The sequence below is a fragment of the Asterias amurensis genome, chromosome 10 (assembly GCF_032118995.1).
Source record: "Asterias amurensis chromosome 10, ASM3211899v1".
NCBI classification, from domain to species: Eukaryota; Metazoa; Echinodermata; class Asteroidea; order Forcipulatida; family Asteriidae; genus Asterias; species Asterias amurensis.
In genome coordinates this window covers 20,368,711-20,386,042 of record NC_092657.1, presented here as the reverse complement: position 1 = coordinate 20,386,042, position 17,332 = coordinate 20,368,711, and the positions used below count along the sequence as shown (strand labels likewise).

The 17,332-nt window shown below is 39.2% G+C and overlaps 1 protein-coding gene across 1 annotated transcript; it reads left to right on the top strand.

The window, feature by feature from the left end:
* The first annotated feature begins 1,732 nt into the window (after positions 1 to 1,732).
* LOC139943217 (uncharacterized) lies at positions 1,733 to 15,742 on the top strand. The gene is made up of 5 exons (XM_071940027.1): positions 1,733 to 2,048; positions 7,365 to 8,087; positions 9,872 to 10,166; positions 14,015 to 14,052; positions 15,615 to 15,742. The coding sequence occupies exons 1-5, from the start codon at positions 1,733 to 1,735 to the stop codon at positions 15,740 to 15,742; spliced, it is 1,500 nt and encodes a 499-aa protein (XP_071796128.1).
* Positions 15,743 to 17,332: the final 1,590 nt, after the last annotated feature.

Here is a 17,332-nt window from a genome sequence, read left to right as displayed (position 1 = left end):
CAATTTCCCCTTTTCAAAGATCTTGTATTATACATAAATTATATTACTGTAAAGTTGACTTCAACATTTTGTAGATTTAGAAAACAAAGCAAAATATTTAATATATTATGTTAAATAGATGTTTAATAGACTTGCATCGGTAATAAAGAATATCAATTTTATTTTTTTTCCCCCGTATATTGATGTGTAAGCACCTAATAAGCATCTTGATCTTGTTTAGTGTAAAATTTATTCTCTGAAATTTGACTTCAACATTTTGTAGATTTAGAAAAAAAAATATAAAAAAAAAAAATTAAGTTATACTGTTAAATAAATTTACATCAAGAATAAAGAAGTTTACTCGTGGTTTTATCCATATGCATCGTTGAGTGTTAATCATTTTGGATTTGGGGGCTAATCATCCTTACTTAGAGCTGAATTGCGAAGGACACGGCTACAATGTGTCCGAGAAGCAGGCATGAAAAAATCCCACGTATTTTGAAATTCTAAAGCAGTGTCTTACCATCTAGACGGCCAAGATTGCCCGGTAGCTAAGGCAAGTCGCATCCTATGTTTAAAGCCATTGGACCCTTTCAGTTCAGAAAAAAAGTTCACAAATTTATTAACAACTTACACGGTTTACAGAAGGCAATGGTGAAATACTTCTCTCGAAATATTATTCCATGAAACGAGAATTAACGAGAATTACGGATTAATTTTAAACACATGTCACGACACGGCGAAATGCGCGGAAACAAGGGTGGGTTCTCCCGTTGTTTTCTCCCGACTCCGATGACCGATTGAGCCTAAATTTTCACAGGTTTGTTATTTGATATAGAAGTTGTGGTACACAAAGTGTGGGCCTTGGACAACACTGCTTACCGATAGGGTCCAATGGCTTTAACCGGTAAGCAAATTTGCGTGCTTACTGTAGCAGAAAAATGTGTTTAAAGGCAGTGGACAGTATTGGTAATTACTCAAAATAACTATTAGCATACTTGGTATAGAGTAATGGGGAGAGGTTGGTGGTATAAAACATTGTGAGAATCGGCTCCCTATAAAGTGACATAGTTTTCGAGAAAGAAGTAATTTTCCTCGAATTCGATTTCGAGACCTCAGGTTTAGAACTTGAGGTCTCGAAATCAACCATCTAAACGCACACGACTTCATGTGACAAGGTCACTTTCTTCTTTCATTATTATCTCGCAAATTCGACTCCCATTAAAATGGCCGACCGTGTTAGTCGACGATGTAAAAGGAAAACCGTGCAATTTCGAAGCATGTTTTGTGTGGATCATTGTATTCTACTTTTACAACATCTTTTTTCCCCATGTGCATTTTATAAAACTGGTTACAAACGCTTTTCAAAGACTAACTTGGCCGATCCAAGGCAACGTGTTCCTTTAACAGTTTTTTTGTAGATTTTTTTTTTTTTACTTTAATTAGCTAGGCCCTTACACAATGAACATTATTATGCAATCCTCTAAAAGTTATTACGGGGGTCCATTAGGTAAACAGTTAAATATTAATATGTCATGCATGAGTGATGTCGATGCATGCCGATCACCCCCACTTTGCAAACGTCAGAACAGCCAGCCTTTAAAAAAGCTAGCAGATAATGTCTAGCACTCGGTGGCTGCAGACCATTTGCACAAGAAGGGAACTGAATTGCAATCGAAACAGTTTTGTTAATAAACGGAGTGCAACAAAACTAAACCACCAACTTCATCGTTGATTACCAATACCACGTACAATGTGTAGTTGGTTTCTTTTAACCATAGCTTTAGTATCAGCCGTTTTTGGTTTGAGCCAATCCTGCTCACCATGCCCGTTCCAATGGATGGAGAATGGGAACTATTGCTACCGATATTTCCCTCAGAACCTCTCCTACGATGAAGCTGAGATGTTCTGTAAGCAGTTCAGCCACACTGGACATGTTGCTGAACTGGCCACAGTATCGACCCTTGAGGAACTCACCTTCATCGTGGAGTACATGGACAAGATCATCGCCAGTCTGCCCTCGACCGATATACCGGTCTGGTTAAAGAATACCACCAAGGCAGTTATTGGTAAGTGAAAACTGTTTGCCCATAATCAAAATTGTATCTTAAAGGCAGTGGGCACTATTGGTAATTGTCAAAGACTAGCCTTCACAGTTGGTATATCTCAACATATGCATAAAATAACAAACCTGTGAAAAGTTGAGCTCAATCAGTCATAGAAGTTGCGAGATAATTCAGAAATAAAAATAACCCTTGTAACACGAAGTTGTGTGCGTTTAGATGATTGATTTCGAGACCTCAAGTCCTAAACTTGAGGTCTTGAAATCAAATTCGTGGAAAATAACTTCTTTCTCGAAAACTACTTCACTTCAGAGGGAACTGTTTCTCACAATGTTCTATACCATCAATCTCTCTCCATTACTCGTTACCAAGTAAGGTTTTATACTAATCATTATTTTGAGTAATTATCAATAGCGTCCACTGCCTTTAAATGAATAATACATAGTTGTTAGTAACAAAACAGTTGTTGATGTTCATAAACTGACATCTGGGTCACGAGAAATTGATGGGAAAACAAACCGATTACTTTCGCATGAAATTGATCAACAAAAATCAGTAAAAACGCTCACTGACCGATAAACTCCAAACGGGGAATTATTTTTTATATATCTCTCACCAAACATGACATTTCAAACAGAAATGTTGAAAAGGATTATTTATAGTGTCGTCATCATACGACCGTGTAAGTTTATGTAAATCTGTGATCTCAGACAATTTTTTGTTTCTTGTCATTTTTGTTTTCCTTCATCTAGATACACTTTGTGTTTTACTGTAATTAATTTTGCAGCGACGTATCTTGGGCCTGCGCTTAACGTGTCGAACCTTTGCCGTGTCGAACTGAATAATATTAGTAAATGGTGAATACATTCGACAGAAAAGCGGAGTTTAGCGCAAACTTGTGATAGTTTGACACCGTGTAGCGGGGCACGTTCTGCCGTGCTACACGGCAGTAGAACGGCGTGCAGTGGGTGGGGAGACCGGTCGCGGTATCTCCCACTGACTGACTGTCAAGGTCTTCAATGCAGAACTAGAGAATAACCTTCCCTAAAACAAATATTTAAAAAAAATGTTGCTGGGTTTTTTTCTGAGCATTTTTACAAAAACAAAGGTCACGTGATCTTTTTAAACCAAAAAGTAGTTCTAAAAGATCACTTGACCTTCCTAGTAAGTTTTACTTCCAGGCGTTCAAAAGTAAATTTTCGCAACCAAATTTAAATATTTTGGTTTACAATTTTTCGTGAGTATAATATGAAAACAAATATATATGTTAAAGATGCAAATTGTTAGTAGTGGTAACAAATCGAAAGTACGATATTTTCTGGTACAGAGTAGACTCTTTGTGAACTTTTGGTGTATCTCAATATAATTATTCATAAAATAACAAACCTGTGAAATTTTAAACTCAGTTGGTCGTCGAAGTTGCGAGAGAATAATGGAATAAAAAACACCATTGTCACACGAAATTGTGTGCTTTCAGATGTTTGAGTTAGAGACATCAGCTGAGGTTTCGAAACCAATTCAATTCAATAAGAATGCTACTTTCTCAAAAACTACGCTACTTCAAAAGGGAGCCATTTCTCACAATGTTTTATATTATTACCAAAATTGCTCGTAACCAAGTAAGTTTTTAAGCTAACACATATTTTGAGAATAGTGTCCAGTTCCTTTAAAGGGAGTGGACACTATTGGTTATTACTCAAAATAATTATTAGCATAACACCTTACTTGGTAACGAGTAATGGGGAGAGATTGATAGTATAAAACATAGTGAGAAACGGCTCCCTCTGAAGTGACGTAGTTTTCGAGACCTCAAGTTTAGAATTTGAGGTCTCGAAATCAAGCATCTGAAAGCACACAACTTCGTGTGACAAGAGTGTTTTTTTCTTTCATAGTTATCTCGCAACTCCGACGACCAATCGAGCTCAACATTTCACAGGGTTGTTATTTTAGGCGTATGTTGAGATACACCAAGTGAGGAGACTGGTATTTACCAATATTGTCCAGTGTCTAAAAGGCTTCCGAAAAGACGAACACACCCATCAGACCGGAATGAGGATGTCTACAAAGTCCATTTAATAAATTGATGTTTTAGGATAAAATTTGCATCTAAAACCTTACTTTGCTTCATAATTTTTGCCAAATGGCTGATATATAAACGCCCTAGCCTTGAGTGGATAACAGCTATTTATCTTCAAGTGCGCACTAATCCTCCAATCAGATTCGCTGAATGGAGTGGTGATAAAAACCTATATTGCACGGCTAATATCACTACCATGCGTATTGTGTGTTCTATGTCACGCGCCAAGTTTGCTTGAAGATAAATACGTTATCACACGCGCGCTCGTGAAAATACGAAAAAACATAGCCATCTGCGTTCCATATCCAACTCGGCCTTCGGCCTCGTTGGATATGGGACGCAGAAGCGCCATATTTCTCCGTATTCCACTCGCGCTTGTGTGATAACTTATGTTATATACCTCACATATAGAATCCTCGAATCTTATTGGTTAAAAAGGGAGTCATGGAAATAGCTATGCCAGCTTTTTCTTTCAAGATGACGTCATATTGACTATCGACTATGCCCTGGTAAATAATGGATCCGTCTCAACACACTGTATTCCTACATGTAGGTCGCGCAAGTGTTTGATGCGTTGAATACGTTCGTCGTTTCACGGCGCGAACTACATGAACTATAGCTGTGACCTTTATTCGCAGACGACCTTTCAACGTAGTTGTTTGTGTGGGAAATTTAATTGTTTGTGTTCATGCCAAACTCGCAACGTAAATTAATGGCTGAAGCAAGATTTCATCTACGGCAACAAAAACATCAGGTTGATTTCATGTGGTTGTTAATGAGCTTTAGATAGTCTTCAAAGATTTTTACGGCGTATTTTATCAGCTGCTTTGTGTTTTTGCTGTCGGCGGCATCTATTCTCTCGTACTTGGATTGTTATCCAGTGGTGTTGGATTGGTATATTTTACCCGTGAATGCGAAATGAAAAACACGAAGCAATATTTTGGTCAGTTATTACACTTTATTATACATTTCAAAATCAAGCCCCAGTTCATGAAATCTTTTAACCAATCAGATTAGAAGAATCTATATTATTTGGTATATAAAAGTAATATTGACTGCTTAATATTCAGGGAACAGTTGAAATTATAGGCCCTCGGTGATGTCAAAACCATGACTATGCCCGAAGCGATGGTTTTAACATCACCTTGGGCCTATAATTTCAACTGCCCCTCATAGCAGTCAATATTTCCATATTATAACACCCCTTGCAAGTATTCTGCCCGCTCATTGGTTTAGAGCGCGTCACATGACATGTCTTAGTTTTGCTAGACGACGGCCGTGTGATAGTGCGTCGGTTTGCCATGCGCTAGTCCGAAGACTAGCACACGGCGTGCAGTACCCAGACGTCCGTTGCGTGTACGAGGATGATAAATTAATAGTCTGTAACCATTTCGGACTGCACGACACTACATGCAGCACAGTAAAAATGTTTGCAATCTGTATTCGCGTCGTCCGTGGATTGTAGCATTCAGGTCTGTAACTTAATAATAATAGTACAGTATTTAGAAATGTTTGGGGTGTTAAAAAACAAATATTGACTGCTTTTACTCGTGCAATGGTTAAAAACTATGACTCCCTCGGTGATCCCCGGAGCGTTCTATTTTCCCGAGGCTTCGCCTCGGGAAAATAGAACGCTCCGGGGATCACCTCGGGAGTCATAGTTTTAACAATAGCACTCGAAGCAGTCAATATTTGTACAATATTACAATCAATAATTTAATAATTACTTTGTCTGTATTGTTTTCACTTATTTAGTGTACATGTAAAGCTTGGCCTGTACTTGATTATGTGTCTTGCTATTAATATCTCTTGATTAACGGCTCATAATGTTAATAATGAGACGAGACTTAAAGCCATTGGACCCTTTCGGTACAGAAAAAGCTCACAGATTTACGAATAACTTACAGAGTTTACAGAAGGTAATAGTGAAAAACTTCTCTTGAAATATTATTCCATGAGATGCTTTACTTTTTGAGAAAACAGTAAAACAATATCAATTCTCGAAATCGAATTTATTTATTTACGGATTTATTTTAAACACATGTCATGACCCGGCGAAACGTGCGGAAGCAAGGCTGGGTTTTCCCGTTATTTTCTTCCGACTTCGGTGACCGATTGAGCCTTAATGTTCACAGTTTTTTTTTATTTTATATAGAAGTTGTGATCCACGAAGTGTGGGCCTTGGACAATACAATACTGTGTTTACCGAAAGGGTCCAACGGCTTTAATAGCGCGCATAATCCGTCACTTACGTTCAATGTATTCTAACTTTAATTCCTGCAATGTGTGGAGACTACGGTGCAATAAGCTGCCAATAAAACTAGAAATACCGGGGCTAGCTCTTCTCTTCTCGATAAGTGCAATGGGTTCTTTTACGTACGTTTTACACAATTATCTACACAAACATGCCTTGAAATTGCGCGGTTTTCTTTTAACTCGTCGACAAACACGGTCGGCCATTTATGGGAGTCACATTTTTTACTCCCATAAATGGCCCACCGTGTTAGTTCGCGACGTAGAAGGAAAACCGTGCAATTTTGAGTGATACTTGTGTGGATCATTATATTCTACTTCTAAAACATCTTTCCAATCATATGCATTTCATAACAAACGGTTTCAAACGCTGTTTATAGACCAACTCGTCCGACCCAAGGCAACGTGTTCCTTTAATGTCATAGTCAGACCAAAATAACCATTGACCAATACCAAGATTTGAGGTCGCTATAGAATATTGGTGTTTTGTATTTTAGTTTTAACTTTACACATGTTGAGTCAAAAAGAAGTTGACCGGGATTATTAAGGGATTCAATGTGTTGTGAACAGGTTTTCAACTAGTGGTTTAAATCCGCGCCGAGGCCTGGACTTGATATGTTTACCGAGACGAAGTCGAGGTAGGTAAATTATAAAGAACCAGGCCTCGGCGGGTTTAAACCACTAGTTGAAAACCGATTCAACACACTTAAGTGTGGCACAACTGTTTCAGCCGTTGCCACGACCAATAGGAATGAAGAAACTGTCTTAAAAGAAAAAAATGCAAGGTCGCATGTCACGCCCATGAATTAACCCTTTTTACCGGTCATAAGCAAAGGTTTATACACAACCACGTGACGCGCTCTCCACCAATAGGAATAGCGAAACTGTCTGAGGTATTTATTAATGTTTAAAAAGGAAAAAAAATGCAATATTAAAATAAACGTAAAATAAAATCAAAAGCTAATGATTTGCGTTTTTATTTTGTTATGCAGATATTATTCCGATTCTTGACCGAACCCTTGGTCCTACGAAGAGCCACGTCTCGTCATGTGACTCCGTTCCAATAAGTGGTGACGGGTTCCAACTCGGCGGAAATACCAGTTTGATTAAAATAGTGCCTGCTCCTGACGTCATTGATCACGCATGCGCCGTGTATGCTAAAACAGGTTCATTCTTAAACATTGGTGACTTTAAAGACACCTGTATCTCTGACCCGGGTCTCTGTGAATCTATGACGTGGTCTCTATGGCTCAAGATAGATACGTCATCGGGCTTTACTGGCATCCGTTACTACATCACCTCAGGGGGACAATCATCAAAAGCCAGGGGTATTGCTTTCTTTATCTTAAACAACATGTTTAAGTATGTTATCCATACATCGACACGCACTTACAATAAGGCATACGACAAATCAAAGATACCCCTAAACAAATGGTTTCACCTGGCTTTAACTATTGACATCGGCAATGTGACGGTTGATGACGCTCTTCAATTATTCGTTGACGGTGTACCAATCGCGAGTACCGCATCTTCCAGTTCTGGTATAAGCGTTCCTGATAGTTTAACGAAGCTCTACTTAGGCACATCCAACGCAGCCACACGAGCTATCGATTATACTCAATATGGTGGCTCTGCTTCTTACAGTCATCTGACGGTCTTTGACGGTCTTCTCACCCAACAACAGATACATAACATTTACTCTTGTCGAACACGCGGTGAGTAAAAACAATTATCAACAAGCTAGCATTGTCCAAGGCTCCTTACGCAAGCACCCCCGCTCCGAATTCACAAACTGCATAGATACACTGCACGGAACATACTTGATACCGTGGGGTCGAAGCCTGGCTTTTCGAGGGTTTGAGGTACAACAAACAACCTCGAAAAAACATGCTTCGACCCCCATGATATCAAGTACTGTTATGTATCGTGTAGTTTAGTACCAAAAGCTGTTCGTGAATTCAGAGCGGGCCGGTGCTTGCGTAAAAAAAAGCCTTTGACAATGATATCAACAAGCTTTCAAATTTAACTTACTCTATGGCAGAATAATGAAGTCACCTATCTTTCGAATGTCTGCTATTCAATTCAATTCAATTCGAATTCCTCATATTTATTAATCCTCTAATATAATGGGCAATGCCACCCCACCCCCCCCCCCCACCTCCCCCATCCAGTATTTAAGCGCTAATCTCACTTGGAACTCTCCTATTAAAGGCAGCTGTGAAACGAATTTGTGTGCTTTCAGATGCTTGATTTCGGGACCTCAAAATCCAATCTGAGGTCTCAAAATCACATTCGTGGAAAATTACTCTTTTCTCGAAAACTACGTTACTTCAGATGGAGCCGTTTCTCACAATGTTTTAAACTATCAACAGCTCCCAATTGCTTGTTACCCAAAACAAATTATGCTAAAAGGTTTTTAAATTAATTACCATCAGTGTCCAGTGCCTATATTATGTTTTCTTGGTCAAATTCAGAAAATGAGCTGCCAATTTCATTTTCATGTGTTCGAGTTAAAAGCTGTTTTGCCTCTCCAGTTGCTGCTGCGTTTCAAATTCAGAATTCGGCAATTCAACTTTTGAGTCGAGACGAATTCCTTTAGCACTCAGTTTAATTCCACATACGCCCCAAGAAGCGTCTGCGAACTTGAATGCTGCTTTGATGAATTGTTAAATTGAATGTTTGCTTTGTTAAATCCAATGACGCAACATTACATTCGACAAATCACAAAATGAAATCGAATGACCCTTTTCAGTAGCATTCGATTTCTCGCGATGGTTAAATTGGCTGCTCATTTGCAGAAATTGACCGAGAAACATAAAGTTTGCATCGGTAAAAGGAAAAATCATTTCATGAACTGCATAGATGCTATACTGCACGGCACATAACAGTACTTGATACCGTGGGGTCGAAGCATGGCTTTTCTAGGTATCAACGAGCTAGGTTACAAACGATCCAAGGCTCTTACGCAAGCACCGGCCTGCTCTGAATTCATGAAATGCATAGATACTATACTGCACGGCACACAACAGTACTTGATACCGTGGGGTCGAAGTAAGTTTTTCGAGGTTTCAACCACGAGGCCGGTTCAGATAAACAACCTCGAAAAACCAGGCTTCGACCCCACGGTATCAAGTACTGTTATTTACCGCGCAGTATGTTCATGAAATCATAGCGGGTCGTTCCGGTGTGGCGGTTGCAACTTTCCGCCGTGTTCAGTTTTCCGAATGACCAAATACGGTACCATTACGTCATGCGACACCTGCGCACAGCAAGCGAAAGTAGTCAATTGTTAGTGCCGTACTGAGTCCCGGAAAACTGAACACGGCGGAAGACTGAAACCGCCACACCTGTGCTTGATGCGTAAAGAGCCTTGTACACAAGGCTACACGGATGCAGGCTTGGGATTATCCATTAGCAGCCTGGCTGGTAGAGCAGAAATCACTCAATAATCAAATAATTTAGATTTTGTTTTCTCACAACTTGGTGGTTTTGTTTACAGATTGGGACATACAAGTGCGTCATCTGATTATGAAAAACAGTCTGGAGTACGAGTGCGTGGCTAGTAGCTACCCATCTGAGCCCATCATTACGTGGAGTCTGTATCACAAACAAACCGACAGTTGGGAGAATCTAGACACTTCAGGAGATGACTACACGATTCAATCAGCGAATGTTTCTACGTATGTAGTTCGCTCAACATTGGTGATGAGTTCAAGTCAAGTCAGTCCGACGGCCGTTGCATGTACAGCTCAGGTTGGGTCAAACATTGCCACTGCCTTGATCTATAATGGTAAGTATCAACTTTCGCTAAAACCATTAACGGTCGACTGATATGGGAGTGTCCAATATTATCCAATACAGATGTACATGGTAGACATTCAATCTACAAACCTACATGAATGTACAACACTAGATGTACAAGGAAGGCATTTAGTTCATGTACATACCTATTAAAAACCCATATACGACCATAGAGTTATAAATAAGAACTCAAGGCAGTCGCATTATTCGCTGTAAACCCACCCGTATACCATGTGCGTGGTGCGTGCGATCACACCGCATGGCCCACCCGTATACATACTGTCACATCGTACGACTACTGTGCACACAAGTCATCCGCACTCGTACCAGTAACCGCATGCGGAGGCCGTCAGGCCGACAGCCTTGTCGGGTCTGTAACTTCCGGGTTTAATGTGTTGTATTGAAAAATTTCCACTAGTGGAAAAAATTGGGGGGCTCTCTGATATGCTAGTATGCAGTTCATGAATATGTATATCTTTCGTCAGACCTATCAGACAACACAGGATGTGAGGCAAATGAATTATTCATTTTGACGTCCAATCACGCACGCCTATCATGATCTCTGAGCATCCGTAGTGGTGGTGTGTGGTCTTTCGCCGGCATTATGGTAATGAGCTGACCGTGGGAACTCTTCGCTTATTATAGTAATGAGGTCAGTGGCTTCAACACAGACCCTACAAGGCTGTCGGCCTGACGGCCGACGCATGCGGATAGTGTACGGGGGCATCATGTCGTGCGATCTTACGCACAGTGAATACGGGTGGGTTTTTATACAGCGGCGGTCTTTTTTTCAGAGTGAATAATTCGACTGGCTAATTGGGCTAATTGTGCGTGCGGTTTCGTTGTGAGACCATTTTTATGGACGCGCATACGCCATTTTCGTAACGCGTGTATGGCAAAATATTTTGCCATACAATTTTGCCATACGATGACATCATCATTGACCAATGAAAACACTAGAAATGGTCTATGTGCGCTGACATCTTGCCATCTTGCCATACGCGCGTGTCACACGATGATAATTTTGCCATACGCGCGTATTGCGCGGTATTGATACGCCGCGTCCACAGACGACACAGAGGGTGGTCGAGCTCAGCGTTCTCCGGGTTCTATTTCTATATGCAAAACAGCCATTGATCTCCATTATACTGACTGGATGGGACATTGCGCTATGCTGCGTGCATAAACACGCGGCCGAACAATGGCGGCGCAATTCCTTCAAACGGGTAAATTAATGTGCACTTGGTCGAGTTTGAGTCTATCAATTAAAGTTGTACTTGTGGTAGATTTTCCTCCTAAAGCTTCTGCTGGGGAACTTAACAAAGAGGTCAGGAGAGCGTCGTCTAATTTGCTAATTTTTGTAAATTGAGAATAGAAATAATAATAAGGAGATTATTAATTGATATATTGCTATCGTATTTTTGCTGAAGTTTCCCAATCAAATGGACCACGCCCATTGATAAGTATGAAAAAGTTTCTGATTGAAATGCAAACTAATGATACTGTACATTTTTGTCAATCAAATGCCCTATTAATATTATGACAATGACCCATTTCTAAACAAAAACTCGGACGAGAAACTGTATTGGGATTCAGGTACATGTTTTTTTTAATTCTTTCAGTTCATTGAGAAACTGACAATAAACCATATAAACTTAAAGACAAAACAAGAGTCGCTCCTATAATTTAAGATTCGAGGGGTTAGGCCTATGCAAACTAAGACTAGAGTACTACATACTCGCTAATATTTAGGGAAAAGGACAAGAAAGATAACAATGTGATAATTGAGAGTTGCCTCCATTAACGAATTTAACCCTTTTAGTGAAAAACAATCCCAACGGCAAAACTTCCATAACCTTTTTACTGTTCAGCCAGAAATAAATACTTTTATTTCGGTCACAAATAACGAAGCTGGCCATTTCTGGGACGACTGATTCTCTCAACGAACTTCTATTACTGTACCGTCTTAAATGCTATCGAATTCGTATACTTGTCGCTTTCCGAACCTTTGAATTATTGATGCTATATCATTATGTCAGCCGAACACATTATGTCAGCCGAACACATTGTCGGAATCCGAGCTTCCCGTCCTCGTCGATTCCAGAAAACCATCTGTAACGGAGTGAAAACAAAAATTGCTCGATAAAATAACAAATACTTGGCCTTTAATAATTATTTCTATGAATGATAGTTTAAATTTCCTGCCTAATATTTGCAACGTTAGATATTATAATAATATGAATCATTACACAAAATGCAAAGGCCTACTTACTTTTATGGAAAGACAATCCATTTGCCGACCCAGTTTTCCCTCCTCCGGCGATTAACAGCCGCGCACACCTTCACCATAAGCATTTTTAGTTTGTTTGATCCGATTCCAAAATTTTAAATCCCCAAAATGACAATTAAAAGGAAGAAAACTTCTCCCTGTTTGCAGCAACTCCGTTTAAAAGTGTACAACGCTCTTCGTGTGACGAACGGTCTTCACCCGTTTTAAAAAATACGCGCGCGGCCTGCGTTTGGACGCGAGGTCCTATCCAGTCAGTATAATGGAGATCAATGAAAACAGCTATCTCACAGCGTGTGTTTGTGCGGCCATTTTGTACGTTGAACAAACAGCATCGCGTGAGCGTTCAATAAAAAAACCTCAAACGTGTATTTCATATTAGACGCGCATGCAGAATGACGCGCTTGTCATCTTGCGGTCCCGTGGCGTTTGTGCACGAAGCATCACTCGTGCGCCCTCTAGTTCTTATATATAACTCTATGTATACGACGTAGACATTCACCGTACAAACCTATGTGGATGTCCATTGTCCAATATCGATGTGCAAGGTAATCAGACAAAACTACAAGAGTGTCCAATATCTAATGTCCAAAGTCACTCAGTGACGCTCGAGGCCAGTGGTTTCTATGAAGATGAAGACAAAAAAAAACGCTTTAAGTATAACAGTAACGCATGGCATACATGTTTAGTATTCATAGATACCTCAGACAGTTTCGCTATTCCTATTGGTGGAGAGCGCGTGACGTGGGTGTGTATAAACCTTTGTTTATGACCAGTAAAAAGTGTTGAAACATGGGCGTGATACGCGAGCTTGCACCCGTGCTTATAAGACAGTTTCTTCATTCCTACTGGTCGAGAGCAACGGTCGAAACAGTTGTGACACACCACGCGATACGCGCGACTCGCACAGCATTCCCCTATAAAAAGCTGTTTACCCGAGGGCTTTACCATTTCATAGCTGGAGGGGTATTGTGTTGAAAGAAATCATTGAACAATATTATATGTTTGCATTTATTTTACTTTTTGACCCCAAAGTGTTGATGTTTTTTGACCGAAAAGGGATTTTTGAATGGGAATCAAAGTGTGTTGAATCGGTTTTTAACTAGTGGTTTAAACCCGCCGAGGCCTGGTTCTTGATAATTTACCTCGACTTCTTCTCGGTAAAATTATCAAGAACCAGGCCTCGTTGGGATTAAACCACTAGTTGAAAACCTCTTCACCACACAATGATTCTTTTATTTGTGCTTTTTTTTTTAACAAGCAGAAGCTACAAACAGCCAGACAGACAAAGAAACACAACAAACAGACAGACATGCAAAAACAAGGACAGACGAACTTAAGACAAAACAACTTCTCTCTGGCACAGTATAGATCAGAGGAAATACAATGAGTTCATAATTAGCGACAAGATGGCAGAACCGTTAAAGTAGAAGCAATTTACAAATTGCACAAAGTGTGCATTTACCTTGGCATGTTTTATCAATGCAGATAATGGGAAGATGTTCAGCTTGAGTGATCAGCTAAATGGGCCAAATGGTAAGTGCTTCAATAAAGCCGAAAATACTTTCACGTAAGCAGACAAAAACACATCTGCAGATGGCGGACCATAAAAAAAACATTTACAAACATAAACCCAACACACGGGGGAATTCATTGCTGTCATTGGGGCACTGATGGGGGGGTGGAATGAGGATGGCAAGAAAAAAACATTATGCTACTAAAGGCATCCCCATTGTTACTAAATACAACGTTATTGACTGACGCCGGCTTTGCGGTCGGGGCACCATACCCACGAAAAACAGCAAGCTGTTACACTAATGGATGATGTCATCGTCAGCCAATCACCGTGCAGGAAAACCATACTGTTTAATGGTTGGGTTTTTTGTAACGGGAGTTTTGGACTATCGGTGGAAATCGTTGTATCCGGACTGGACTAGCTACGATCCGGACTCGCTTTTAAAATTTTCGGAAAGAATATGAAATAACGTATCCGTATATACTAATTGGGACTGTTAGCATCATTCATAACGGAAAAATTTGCCGTGTTTGTGTGACTTGGTTTCTTTCTTTTTGAAGCAATTTTTTACGTATACATTTTTTATTTATTTTTTATTTGAATTGCACCGACAATTATGCTCTTCATTTCAAAGTACTGCTACATAATTTATGTCTACTTTTCAGATAAGGCCGAAAAAGACTGAAATTCAGAAGCCCTTTGGACTAATTATCCCTCTAGTCCCTGCACCGCCCGAGTTTGCCGAAAAAAAGCTGCTTTTCTTTTCAAGATTCTTGCAGTAACTTTACTGAAATCGTAGTTCAAAATGTTTCAAGATATCCAAAGCTTATTATTTATAATTAAACGCACAATTTTTGACCCTTTCGGTAATATTTGTACAAGTCCTTATAGGGGAACAATAAAAAAAACGACGGTAATATTTATGGCGATTATTTTTGTATAATGATAAAATGGATACAATAGCTTTTCAAGGCTTTTATCTGGCTCAATGCTGATTATTTGCGAAGGCATAAGTTTTCGACAATATCATCATGAATGATAATTACAGTTTCCTTTGTGTTTACTAATAAGCGTTTGTTGGGGTAAGTGCTAAATTATGTCATCATCATTAGCGCCGTCAAGTCAACTGTGAAGAGACAATTTAATAATGATCTATAAATAACTAGATGGATTCACCAATGCGTAGACATACTATTGACTACCTAGTTTTGTTTTGATGTTTCTTATTTTCAACAAACAAAAGCTATTGCGAGGTTTCCTCCTACCGCATAATACAGTGTATCGCTTTAGGTGGCTGGGCGGTCCAGTTGCTAAATGGTTAAATATTCAAACCGGGGTCACGCATGAAAAAACACACTCAATGCTGCAGATAAAACCCGGCAGTTACAATGAATTATGATTATTAACACATGGGCTGCGGGTAGACTGTATGGTTTAGATGTAAACGCCGCCTTGCCTGTAAAATGTCCACTTCACTGAATAACGTACATTAAGTTGCCCACCCCCCCCCCCCCCCCATGGTGACGTCAAGTGAATTGGGTCAACAAGCACCTTATGATATACCACCATAATATGTAATGTTTTTTTTAACAGTCCAACACTTCTTGCCACTCTCTATTAATTCGTTTAATTCTGCAGGGATATCTCTATTGGCAGAGGGCAGTTTAGTCAACTACACCCTTAACGGTTCTCAGCAAGATGGCGCCAGCATGATGGATAACTCGACCTCTCCTTTTATCTGTGAGATACCTGATAAAATACATTGAACAATAGACCAGTGACGTAAGCTTTTAAAAGACACTGGATACCATCGATAACTGCCAAAGACCAATCTTCTCACTTGGTGTATCTCAACATAAAATGCACAAAATATCAAACTTGTGAAAATTTGAACTCATTTGGTCGTCGAAGTTGCTTGATAATAACGGAAGAAACAAAACACCCTTATCACACGAAAGTGTGTGATTTCAGAAGCTTGATTTCGAGACCTCAAAATCGAATTCTGAGGTTTCGACATCCATTTCAAATACTTTTATGGAAAATACTTCTAATTCGAAAACTACTTTACTTCAGAGTGAGCCGTTTCTCACAATGTTGTATACTCTCGAGAGCTCTTCATTGCTTGTTACCAAGTAAGCTTTTATGATATCAAGTGAAATTTAAACTTGGCTGGTATACCTTATTCAGGTTAATCATGCTGTGTTTAACACAGCTAATAGCATTAATAGTACTTAGCTTAATTTTATTTGGGTACTTTGTAACACAAAACATGATGTACACAGGTTAGCATTAAATGCAGTGGACACTATTGGTATTTACTCAAAATAATTTCTAGCATAAAACCTTTCTTGGTGACGAGTAATGGGGAGAGGTTGATGGTAAAAAAACATTGTGAGAAACGGCTCCCTCTGAAGTGCCATTGTTTTCGAGAAAGAAGTATTTTTCCACGTGTTTGATTTCGGTACCTCAGATTTAGAACTTGAGGTCTCGAAATCAACCATCTAAACGCAGACAACTTCGTGTGACAAAGGGTGTTTTTTTCTTTCATTATTATTTTGCAAGTTCGATGACCGATTGAGCTCAACATTTCACAGGTTTGTTAATTTATGCATACTTTGAGATACACCAAGTGAGAAGACTGGTCATTGACATTTACCAATAGTGTCCACTGCCTTTAAACAAGTCACGAAAATACTTTCGTTGCAGGATACTAACATTATTTTAGCACTTGAAACGTATTTTCAAGACATTGTTTTACTAATTTTTCAAAAACTACAGCACCTCAGCAGATACAATTTTCATGGAAGCTTTCTACTATTATTATCTGTGTAAGTTTTATGTAAATTTGTGTAAATTGTATGTTTATTATATTTCTGTAAGTTGACTTCAACATTTTGTAGATTTAGAAAACAAAACAAAATATTTACTATAGATGTTAAATAGATGTTAAATCAACTTGCATCGGGGATAAAGAATACGTATTTTTGGCTTTACCAATACATTGATGTATACGCACAGTTACTCAGTAAACAAATCACAGGTATACTGCTCGGGTGGGATTCGAACCCACGACCTGTGAAAGTCTAGAGCAGTGTCATACCAACCAGACTCCAAAGATTACCCGGTAGCTAGAGTCAGTTCGAATACTTTGTTTTAGCAGAGGGGACCGATTATGTTAAACTTGCATCGGACATAATTTTTGGGGTGGATAAAACCAAATTGTCCCCACCCCTCCCTTTAAAACAAAAATAAGTTAAATAAAGAAAATTATTAAAGAGACGGATCTCTATAAGTTTACGACATATTTGCTCATACAAAAAAATACAAAAAAATTATTTGTTTTATGACCTTATTGC